The 12106-nt window shown below is 38.3% G+C and overlaps 1 protein-coding gene across 1 annotated transcript in view; it reads right to left on the reverse strand.

The window, feature by feature from the left end:
• The window catches only part of LOC119783718 (noelin-2-like), a 60021-nt gene that overhangs the window by 27319 nt on the left and 20596 nt on the right, over positions 1–12106 (reverse strand). The window contains exons 2-3 of the mRNA XM_038285361.1: positions 10000–10149; positions 6984–7139 (exon numbers count right to left, since the gene is read on the reverse strand). Coding sequence (XP_038141289.1) covers positions 6984–7139; positions 10000–10149 — 306 coding nt within the window. The remainder of the gene's footprint in view (positions 1–6983; positions 7140–9999; positions 10150–12106) is intronic.

The following is a 12106-nucleotide window of genomic DNA, read 5'->3' on the forward strand; positions in this document are numbered from 1 at the left end:
AAAACTTTATTAGAATTTTGGTAGGGTACAACATTTTAATAAATCTTAGAACTGTTTGTTTTACAATTTTCCAGGTGCATACAATGTAAATGTGAATATTTCTTGGGCTCAACAGACAAATGTATCATGTTCACAAATAGTAAATAAGTTTCTGAGTGAATCCACAGTAACAGATCACGGTCAAAGGTCTCTCACCAGACCCAGAAATAAAATCCAATAAGGTTGTAATGGGCATAGACACTGAAGATGGCAACATTGGTAAACTATTTTTGCACTTTGCCCTGTCTGACTGTATCCAATCAAACTGTTGCATAAAAACTATTCCAGTTTTTCTTTTGCTACTAAGTTCTCTTGTAAAGCATTTTGTTTGGCTGTCCTTTGAATAATGCTGTACAAATTAAATCTAACTAGCATTGTCTTACTGCATCAACTCTGCTAGGCAATCAAGGATGTTTAAAAAGATTTATCAATTGTTGCTTTTAGGTTTGACTGCTTATTAAAATAAGCCTGGTACTTGGGCATTAAAAGGTAACATTAAATGCTGCTAGTTTTCTGATTTACGGTTAAAGCACTGATAAACTCTGTCATTAACAAATACAAATCTCTTGGAATCTCTTTGAAACCCATACCTCAACTGTTGGCATTTCTTCCATTTTGTAAATTAGTCACAGTGGGATGATAGTGGTTTAGGCTAGACATGCAACAAGTAATTTACTTAATGTACCTTAAGATGGAGTGCGGAAAAAGTACAAAGAAATATTGGATTGGTTTATAAAAATAAATATTATTTCTGCAAATGCATGTGAGATCAGACCGAATAGTTACGGTTACTATTATTTCTTTGTAATTTTGCTCAAATCTGTCTTTCTCAGATGAGGTGTCTTAAACAAACTCTTCTCATATTTTATAAACTTGAGTTACATTGGCCCTCTTCTATTATTGAGGACTTTGATTTGAACACATTTAGCTACTGATTTGCTGTAAGTCTGGGTTTATGGCTGCCTCCATGCTCACACCTCTTACCTCTCCTTAGAGATGGGCTGAGACTATAAGGAAGAAAATGTGAGCCAGGAAGATAAACAAAATCACATTAACCAAATGGAAAGCACCCCCAGCAGCTGCTGGAGGGAATACACATTCCATCTGGCCCAAGAACACTTCAAAATCCACCAGAAAGGGATGGGAGATGTACCGGAGGAGAGTATGCGGGGGCTGGGCTCCGGTTTGCTCTGACCCAGATAAAGAGCCAAAAGCCAATGTATGATTTGAGTTTTATAACTTTAATCAAATGAATCAGAATTTGAATGGGTTATGAAATAACTCTACAAACAGCCCAACGAAGATCAGTATGGATTATATCTCGGAAATAACTGTTATACAGTAAGAACAAATAGAAGAGTTTTATTATGTGCTAGTTATATTATCTAGATTTATATTTACCTGTATAGAGAAAGGATTCTGATTTCCTATTCAAAACAAAAGATGGCTTGAAAAACATTTCACAGCGAAGACACCCAAAAACACATTAACACAACATCATATCAAAGAAACAGGTTTACCAATCAGTCTTATGCTACGTTCACACCAAACGCAGCAGGCGCATCTGCTGCTTCATTTTTCCTGCTTGTACCAGTTTAGTTCTGACGCGCGGCTGAAGCAGCTTTGCTGCTCTGGCTGCGCGGTGCAAAAGTGGGTCTGACGCGCGTTGGGCGGAGCTTCACTATCCTTTCTCCGCCTTGCAGCTATATTTGCTGTGATCAGTGGGAATAAAGTAGTTTTAATATGTTTTTAAGTGAGAAAATACACCTGAACACTTAATCAGTGCAGTCAGTTCATTCAGATTATCATCCTGCCTCCCAATATTATTTCTGTCGGAGCCGCTCAGACCCCCACATACCGGAGGTGCGCCGACAGTAGGAATCCCATTCAACAGCAGCCTCTGGCCGGGTCGCCTCCTCGAGGTTCACCGCGGCAGCTGGTAGGTGTTTTTCATCTAAATAATCCGAACTGCAGGCACCAGGATAATAAAAGCGAACATATTCTGCCGGCAGATCTCTGCATTTTAAGTTAATTTATGCATCAATAAACTGTTTCAGAGGAGTGATCACAGCGCTTTGTATCATCAGCGATGTGTCCGTCTGCCTGTCAGCCCCCAGATCAGCTTCCCTGATTGGTTGACGCGGCACGTCGAGCAGCAAAAGTTAAATTTTTCCATCTCGAGCAGCAGCGCGTTTGCTTCTGCCGCGCCTGCTGCGTCCGGTGTGAACGTAGCAGTCCTACACTGCTTTTGTAAGAGCTATATTGGTCATACACTCTTTTTTTAGGGGCACTGCAAAGCCTCCAAAACATACATCCATCCATAAATTTTTGGTCACGCATTATCCCAGCTGGGTTCATGAGGGGTGCTGGTGCCTATCTCCAGGTGTCGTTGGGTGAAAGTTAGAGTAAACCCTGGAGAGGTCGCCACTCCATAGAACCATTCATGCACACACTCACACATAAGGAGAAATTTTGAGAAGCCAGTTAACTTAAAAGTTATGTTTTTAGACTGTTGAAGGAAGCTGGAGTACCTGGAGAGAACCCACATATGCACAGGGGAATTGCACCCGGAACTTCCTTGCTGCAAGGCAGCAGTGCGCACAGTTTTAGTACTCCAAAACATCTTCAGCACAATTTCTTTCCAGGAAACATTGGCATTCAAATGCATAAAAACACCATACCAAAAGATTTCTTTAGATGCCAAATGAAGAAGTATCTCAATGTGACCTGTTTCTTTTCACAATAAAGCATCTAAAGAGTATGGCCTGCATTTGTATATTAATACCGAGTTACTTTGTGGAAACACTTATTGCTGTCTTTTGTGTATGTCTCCAACAGCACAGCTGGAGAGATGATTGTTGTTTTTCCTTATAGCTTTTAAGAAACAACAAATGAGACACGTAATGGCTTTCTCCAAATTTTAAATTGCTAGATTTTACAATATGTAGTTTTCTTTTCCATACCAAAGCCAGAAGTGTGATGTCAGTCTGGGAGAGGAGCTAGCCATCATGGCATATATACACACTGAAAGGAATAGCGATAGAATTGAAAATGCTAATGAATCCTTAATCAGTTAGCTTGTTTTAACGGATCATGAACAGAATCCAGTCAACAAACAGGTCCTATTTGATTAAAATCAGTTTATATGGAGAATAATGACTTCTTTTCAGGCCATCTGTCAATCGAGCACCCCTTTTTTTGATACTTGTGGATGCAGCCAGATGTGTAGAAGTTCAAAGATTTATTCAAGGCTCTGTTTGAGCATAGAGAGAAAACAAAGAGAATTTGAAATTAAACTCCCAGATTGGTCTATATAATCAGAGTCCCTGGTTGTCAGCGCCATTATTTGCATATCACTGTATGTTCATTAAATATTCATTAAAATTATCCTTAAGAAAATTCTGTAAACTATATGGTTTGATAAATGCAACCACATCAGCTAATAATTCTTTATCTTCACTCATAATTCCTCAATATTTTTTTACTCTGCATCTCCTCCCTGTGTCAAACTCTACATCTTCAGAATTAACATACAATGTTCATTCCTTTACCTTATATTTCCCAACTTTCCTTTTCTGTTTGTTTAACGTTCTGACCTCCAGCTCTTCATCTCTTTCATTCGCTTCCTCTGTGGTATAGAAATTCTGTTTAGTTATTGATAGACTCTCTGTAGTTGTGCATAAATATTCAGGACTTCTGCCTCATGCTGCGAAGGCAAAAGGCTTATGACTGTGAAACCCCCCCAAGGAGCAACAATCACATGTGCATGTGTACGCAAACACAGATGCACACACATGCTGCATAAAGTATCTGGAAACACGTTTGGCTAGAGATGAAGGGCAAAATTGATTTAGAAGAAGGCAGTAATAAGCTTTATTTGGGGAATTAAGGTTTAGTCTGTGTGTGTGTGTTGATGTGTCCTATTGTGGGGACTTATAACTGTGTTTACATAATCACTTTGTAGGTTTTGCCTCCCGTTTGGAGAGAAATCTAAAGATTGGTAATGCTAATTTTGGAAGATAAACATGCTCCAGTGTTGCAGTAAGAGCTAGAGAAAGACAAACCAACATTAAGGCATATATTTGTCAAAAACAATTAGCAGTACTGGGCATATATAAGGATGTTTGACAATGGGATTATGTGCATGTGCATATTTCTCTCCATTCCTTTGCAGCATCTTACTGTAAGTGTTTAAAATACTGTTAGGTATTAGGTGTGATCAGCATCATAAAATCTGTCCTTTTTCCCGATCATTCTGATCTTTAGCTTCTTCCATTGGATTAAAATCAAGACTCTGTCTACGCTGATCCAAAACGTCAGTATACCTTTTTTTTTTTTTTTAAGATGTACCTTTGCTAAATTTAAGGTCCATTTTTAACCTAAATGTGCCAGATATAAATAGTTAGCAACTTAGCCAAAACGCAGGCTTAAATCAGAGGCTATCAGGCCTTTGCTCAGTTTTTCTCAGAATGTTTTGACACCTTTCCAGGGATCTGTGATGGTTGTGTTGGCTCACACTAGACCCTATTGAGTTAACTATATTTAGTTTATGTGGTCTCACACTTTGCATGTGTCCAAAAATAGAAAGGATTGCAATCTGGCTTTGCAAGATATGGAATTGTGCATGACACAGTAGCTTGATAAAACAGAGATCCCGGGGGCAATATTTTGTGTTGTGTTTTTACACTTCAACTGCAAACATACACACATTCATACATCAACACACAGATCAGTAGGACACTTGTAATTATTTGCCTTTCATAGTAGTTCATCAGCATGTGTTAGGAGGGTGCTGCAACCAAACCTGTTTATGTCAATTAAAATAGCAGTTTCCCCACAGAGCCACATTGGCCACATAAATACGCAGATTTACATACAATTAAGTATGAAAGTATTCCTACCCTAAATTAAATTTTTCAAACTTTGCATATTACCCAAATGGAAGGAGCTAAAGATTAGAATAATTTTAAAGAGACTTCCTGCCTCACAAGTTTGGAGCTCATCACCACCAGTAAAAACAAACATGTAAAAAGCCGATCCACCATTATAAAATAGAGGAAAATCACTGTAATGCAGATTAGGATTTATTACTTGTTGATTAAAATGATATTAATAACATGCTACTTGACAATAATATATAAACAGAAATGTCAAAATATATTTATTTCAAAAAATATAATGCTTTACATAATTTTTGTCTATTTTCCAAAATAAGTTTTAAAAATAAACATCTTAGCTGAGAGAAAGTACATTTAGCACTTAATACTGTACATCAGAAGGTATGAATAGGGTTTTATTTTAACTATACAATATTTCCCACAGATTAAAGGACAAATTTATCAATTCCATTATGTGTTCTTTCTCAGATTAAAAATAACTTTTGAAAATAATACCCTATTAACAGGTATCAAATATCCTGTTCATTAATCCCATATGTGTAATATCCCAATCTCAAATATTGTCTCTTCATTAGCTCTAAGCAGAATTGTTTCTTAATTAACAGAAATAAACACTTAAAGGTATAGAGATGTGATCGTTTATTTCCAATTGGATCATCTAAATAAGTAAGTAGTCCTCCTAATTGTCAGTCATTCTAGTGATATGTTTCTGTAAGGTTGCCCTGTGTGCCAGCTAACTTTTTCCGTGCAGGCGCACTTTCAGGTGTATATCTGTGATTAGCTACTGTTTCAGACAGTCTATGAATCTCACCTTTCTCACCGTGGTTCTTTGAAAATGGCCGAGGGCCGTAAGAGACAAAGTGTCTACGATATCCCGGAATGCTTTGTGCGGAGAGCTCTCCTCGCAAAGCACCAATGGAGAGCAGAGAGAAGTGATCATCTGTCTGAACGGTAAATTAACTGAGTTCACTATTAAGTCCACTATATAGTTCCCACTCTATTTAGCGATTGAGGGATTAGGCGTTTGAGTGGCGTTGGGTTACATGGCTGTGTACAAGCATTTTTTTTTTTATTAAAGAGGATTCTCGAACATCCTCCGCTATACCTTTAAGGAATTCAATGTCTTAGGTCTTTGTGAAAAGCTAAGTCCAGCAGACTCCAGTTATATATCAGTAGACTAACAAACCAACTAACATTCAGTTAGAATTCTCTTAGAAATCACTTAAAAGTCTTAAATTTCAGATTTAAAAAATTTGACTTTCCTCAGCCATAGAATAGAATAGAAATAGTGATTGTTCTTTAACAGTATTGCAGCAAATACATTACGCCACACTAGTCAAAAGGCTTTTTTTCATCTAAATTCCCTTGACAATATGCTGTAGCCTTACTTAAAAGCTACACCATGTTTCTTTTTGCTTGTTGGGTTTATTTTATTCTAAAGAAGCCCTTTTACTGCAGATATCAGTGTTCTGATAATTCATCCTAAATAATTCAGATCCAAAAGCTCTCATTCTCACATGATTATCTTTCCCCAGTTCTTCTGATGGCACAGGCGCCTGCCAGAGATATCATAGCAAAAGCCGCATAACCAATCCGATTAGCACTCCCAAATTAAGATACATTTATGTTTAGATTTCTGTCAAGAAGATTGCATACATAATAAGGTTGCCCCGTTAAGTGTTTATGCTATATTGTGATCACTGTCATGTAAATTTTCTTAAATAATATTTAAAGTTTTCAGATTGCCCCCCCACCCCCTCCTTCGCAGTCCTGCTGGCACCTTTCACAACAATTCTCCTTTAACACACATGGCATGAAGCAAGACATTTTGACAGCTTCATAACAAATTTTCCTTGTTGGTGAAAGATGCACCAGTTTATGAGCACAGGCAGGAAACTTGGGCTTGGCGTGCGTGAAATCAATGTTTTTCACACCAAAGGTTATGTATTCCCTGCAGTGACTGTTTTACTTTGTACATGTGTCTAAGAACCTGACTCTCTACGTGCTGTGCATCTGTAAATATTGGAGCGTGTGTCTTTGGAATACCTGGAGGCCCTTGGAAGTCAGAGTGCGGGGACTGGCCACATAAGTGTGCAAACGACCGTCAACTCCCCTCAGCAGAGGCTCAGAGTCTCGGACGTACTGGAGGTCTCTTGATGTTCGCAGGTCCACCACCTCCATGGACTGACTCACATTCTGCACCTGACAGAAAAAAACATGGAGTTGATATATTTTGATATATTAAAATGTCCTTTGAATTCATGTACCTGTAACCTCATGCTTGAAATGATTTATGGTTGTTCAAGGTGATCCTTAGATTTGTGAAAAAAACACCATGATTTAACTGTGAAACTTGAGTTATATATGTTATGTATACCTAAAGAGCTAACGCAGTGAAAGAATATCCACAGATTAGTGAGCCAGCAGAATGCAGGGAAAATAAACTTTTCTCTGCTCCTTTATTTTAAAAGTCCTTTGCCAAGAAGATTTGCTCCTAAAAGGCATGACCAAGCACACAGCACCTCTGTCGATGAAAGCAGTTTGTCTAATTTAAATGATCTGTTTAAATTAAATTAACCTCTGCATATTGATATGCCTTTCTGTATGCGAAATACACGCAACAGCAGGTTCTCAGAGAGTCTTGCCAGTAGTCGCATTTGCTTAGAGCCATTATAGTGTTACTGCAATGTTGATTCATAACCGAACATGCTGCCACAGTTTTTTAAGGTATTTATTTTTTTTAAGCTGGATAAGGAAATGTTTTTTATTTTTTTATTTTATCAGTTAAAATAAAATGAGCAGAAAAACATTCAATTAATTAAAAAAAAAACATAAATGGATTTAATGGCCTTACACTTTTTCTACATTCAAAGCATTTAAAGTTTGCAGTTTCAAATTCCTATTGTGTTTTCTTAATGAGATGAGAACAAAAGTTTCTACAGGAGTATGTCTTAACATCCTTTTTAACAGGAGATTCTCATTAAGAGTGTTCTCTTTTCACACAAAACAAGGACTCCCATGTTACTGCTCATTAACAGTCCTGAGCTACTAACAGTTGCAGCAAACCTCTTTTGATACCAAACATTAGGAAAGAGGAAAAGAAAATGTGTGAGAAACTACTATGCCATGACCCAGATTGTGAACTGTGAATGCAGAAGTGATAAACAAATAAACAAACCCACCCACTCATCTCGCTGTAACTGAGAGCTAGAGAGGCCAGGAGAGAGCACACACACAAGAGAGTGCAAAACAAACACACATGCAGATATTCCCACTCACAGCAGGATGTAGGTGTCACTTCCAGAGACATGCTGAGCTAATTAAGATTCATAAACACACAAGCTTCCTGACAGCAACAGTGTTGGGAGGGAAGAGGGGAAGCTGTCCCTGATTGTGCTCATCCTCTGCCGTCTCTCATTTCCCACCCATTCTGGCTGTCCGCAATATAACATCATGCAGCAAATGGGTAAAAGAGTTATTGTTGTTTTGATGTAACTAATGCCTTGGTTCACTTTAGCTGAAGGGGAAATACAGCACAACTAAATCCTGATGTTACATCCTCACAGCAGTGAATGCTGTGAGCAATGTTAGCTAGGCTGACGGTATTTAATAATTCATTGTCCCTAGTCACAAATAATTTTTATTTCACTCTCGGGGTGTATTGATAAAGATATACTTACACAGTGTGATGCATAGTTTCACATATAAGTGAATACATATTTACAAAGAAGCGTATAAATGGGTAATTACTGTGATTTGCTCACAGCACTTAATACTTTTGTTTTTTTTTATATATAAAATTGTGCCAAGTGACCGACAGTCTGTGAGAGGGCTTATCTCGGCCCCAATCAAACGTTCAACAGGTTTTCATGCAGGATAGCTCTGTATTTAGCTACATTCATCCTCCTATCTGATCTTCTGCATCCCTCTCTGAAGAACTACAGTATGTTCACAGCATGATGTAACCCAAGGCATGTTTCCCTGTGGGAATGTTATGTTAATAACTATATGCACCGAGTTTTCTGCCACAAATGAAGTGTTACATGCAGGTCAAAAAATTCAGTTTTGATCTCCTCAGAGCTCACAGCATTGGTGCACAGCACCTTCTTCTAAATAATTACTGTTTCCCCTACATGGCTATAAGAAGACATGTAGGGTTTATTATGCTTTTGGTAAAGGGATTTCTATTTATTGCTTTCCTGTAAAGGCCAGATTAGTGGAGTCAATTGATAGTTCTTTTAGCTCATCTGGTGTTACAATGGGCTTCCAGTAGTTATGTAGTTGTGCCATAATGTTTACTCCTTTTATCCTTTGATTGAACAGTGCTTTATAATGTTAAAACCTTGGGATATTCTTTTGCGACTGAACTCTGTTTGAAACTCCTACATAACTTCATCTCTGAACTGACCTGGTCTTCCTGATGCTGTTTCTAAACGCCTTCGCAGAACACTCATATATGGAGATTAAATCATGAATAAATTAATTTAATGTAGTATGGATTATGTGACTTCTCAATGTGAAATTTGGGTAGAGGTTTTTATTTGGATATCTCAAAATAAATGAGGCAGAAAATACATTTGGTAATGCTTTTGCGGTTCTGGAAGGTTTTTATGCATTTTTTTTTTTTTCTTTGTTCAGCAGTCTCTATATTTTGGTCTCTTTCATAAAACACATGCATGTGTGTGTTTGTAACTGATTCAGGCTAGCTGAAAAGGATTTCTAATACTTATCCAAAGTGGAGTGTATTTGTGAGTACATTCTTAAAATCTTACTCTGCAGAGCTAAACAGATGGTTTATTTCCCATATATCCACCAGAGTTTATTTAAGTTGAAAGTCTGCTGGCTTACTGAGTGACTGACAGTCTGTAGAGGATTCAGACACTGATGTATCTGTCAGTGAGGCTCGTCAGCATCTGTGCATGTGTGTGTTCATCTTTCAGCATGTGTCTTAACAAAGAAATAGTCCAATTAATATTTAATTTCAGTGCACTGCCTCCGCCTCCACACCAGTGCTGCTCTGCAAAGTTGACCACAAACTGAAGCGCAAACCACAGGTCCTCACCTGTTCAGTTAGCTGGCGTAGCTGGCGGTTCCGGGGGTCTCTTTTGCACAGGTTTCGAGCAGGGGCGACAACCGTGCAAACACACCTGCCGTCCGGATCTGAGGCTGTGCTGTACACCTGCCAGCCTTCCTCTGAGCCAGGGTATAAACCCTGTGCAAACAAACACACACACAGCTGAGTGTTAATGAAGTCACTATAGAGTAGGTATGCATATCAGCTATGTTTTCAAAAGTGTAAGGTATACCCAGAGTAAACTCAAAATAAACCGTGGCTCTGAATTCAAAAGTCACTTTAGTTCGGTCTGATACATACTTTATATGTGTTCAAGCATTTTCCCCCATCCCTGATTTAAGAGCTTTAATTATTTAAATCTATGTAAAACTTCAACAGGTGTTGAGTTTAAAGCTCTTTCTTCCATGTATTGCTAACAGCATTCATTATCGTTTCTAAGGGGCACAGGATATTGAACATGTTCCTTTATTCACACAGCATCTGCTTGTCTAAAGTCCAGAAACAGTTTGGCTTTGGGAGGAGATCATGGTTTTAATATACTTCAGTCAGTGAGATGGTCTAGTTTCCCCTCTCATTCAAAGTTACTAGCTGAAATACTTGTTTAAAGTACTTGTTTAGTGTGTATGATTAGGACAAAAATTACTTTCCTTTTGCTAACTTACATATTAAGTTAAAATTTCCCATCCAGACTCTAAAGATTAAAAAATAAAAAGAACTAAAAAAGTGGTCAAATTCAAATCAGTGATCAGGGACAATATAAAAAGTTCAAACAAACTTTGATATAAATCTGTAAAAGGCCAAGATCTTTGTTATTACTTTATGTGGACATATTAAAGACATTGGGGAACCGTGACTGCTTCGATAGTGTCTGTACTCACAGTCTAAACTAACAGCAATACCTAGACGAAGGAGCTTGTTTTGATGAAGACCTTCCCGGATTTTTTTCATGAGTTTAAGATAGTTTGAAACCATTGTCAAGGTCAGAACAGGACTGAGCACTTTAGCTACAAGGGCTGTTATGTTTGCCTTGTTCTCGTCTTTGTAGAGACAAATAGTGCCGGCTGAATAATTACCACCGATCTCCTATTTTTTAACTGGAGTACCATAGTTGCATTATTTTTTTCTTCAGTTGTATGAAGAACTAGAAAGCACCAGGCCCAGAATAGATCCAAACCTACTGGCTGAAGAAGCTGACCTATCTCTATGAACGGCACAAATGGAGAATGGGACCCCGCAGCGAATGGCTAACCAAGGGCTGAGTCCTGATAATGAAAGACAATAGAAGAAACATAACCAGGTATGGGCAAATAGCCTCTCTCTCCATAACATGAGAGCTCCTGTCATAGTTGCTAATATAAGTGGGCATATGGCTATACTATTTGACAAAGGTTTAGAAAGGCATTGGTAAAAACACAGAAAACTCCAACTACTGGTTGACAGAACAGTTGCCCAACAAAAAAATATGTGCACTGCCTAGGTTTAGTAGAAGAGAGCCTAGGACTCAGCACCAAACACATGGATCCTGGAATGCGTGAAGCTGTACAAGTTCAACAACTCTCTGAGAACCGTCATTGCAAACTACATGAGACTGTGGGAGACCACCCTTGAGGCAAATTTCAAACCAATTGTACAAGTGTAAATCAAATGTGAAATATAACAAAGAGATAATCTGTCTCCTCTGCTGTTTAACATAGGTCCAAACCCCTTGGCCAAATAATTAACAACATTGGCTATGAATACAAACTCAGAAAAGGGGCCACTATCAGCCACATCCTGAACATGTATTACATGTACAGGAGGTAGCTGTATGCTAAAAGTGAGCGAGACATTGACTCACTGATCCAAACCACCACGATCTGTAGCAGGGATATTTGCATGTCATTCAGGCTGGAGAAATGTGGTACACATAGAGAATTGTAACCCGTAAAGCAGAGGTAGAAGAGAGCTACAAGTGCCTTGGCATACCAAAGATAAATGGCAATTATTAAGGGCAAAAGAAAAGCAGCAACAGCCAAATACCAGTAAGGAGTAAGGAAAGTCTGCTAGGAGGTCCGCTCAATGGAAAGAACAAGGTCTGGGTAATCAAAAGCTATGC

This window comes from Cyprinodon tularosa, unplaced genomic scaffold, assembly GCF_016077235.1.
Source record: "Cyprinodon tularosa strain WSP-4 unplaced genomic scaffold, ASM1607723v1 ctg21, whole genome shotgun sequence".
Taxonomy (NCBI): domain Eukaryota; kingdom Metazoa; phylum Chordata; class Actinopteri; order Cyprinodontiformes; family Cyprinodontidae; genus Cyprinodon; species Cyprinodon tularosa.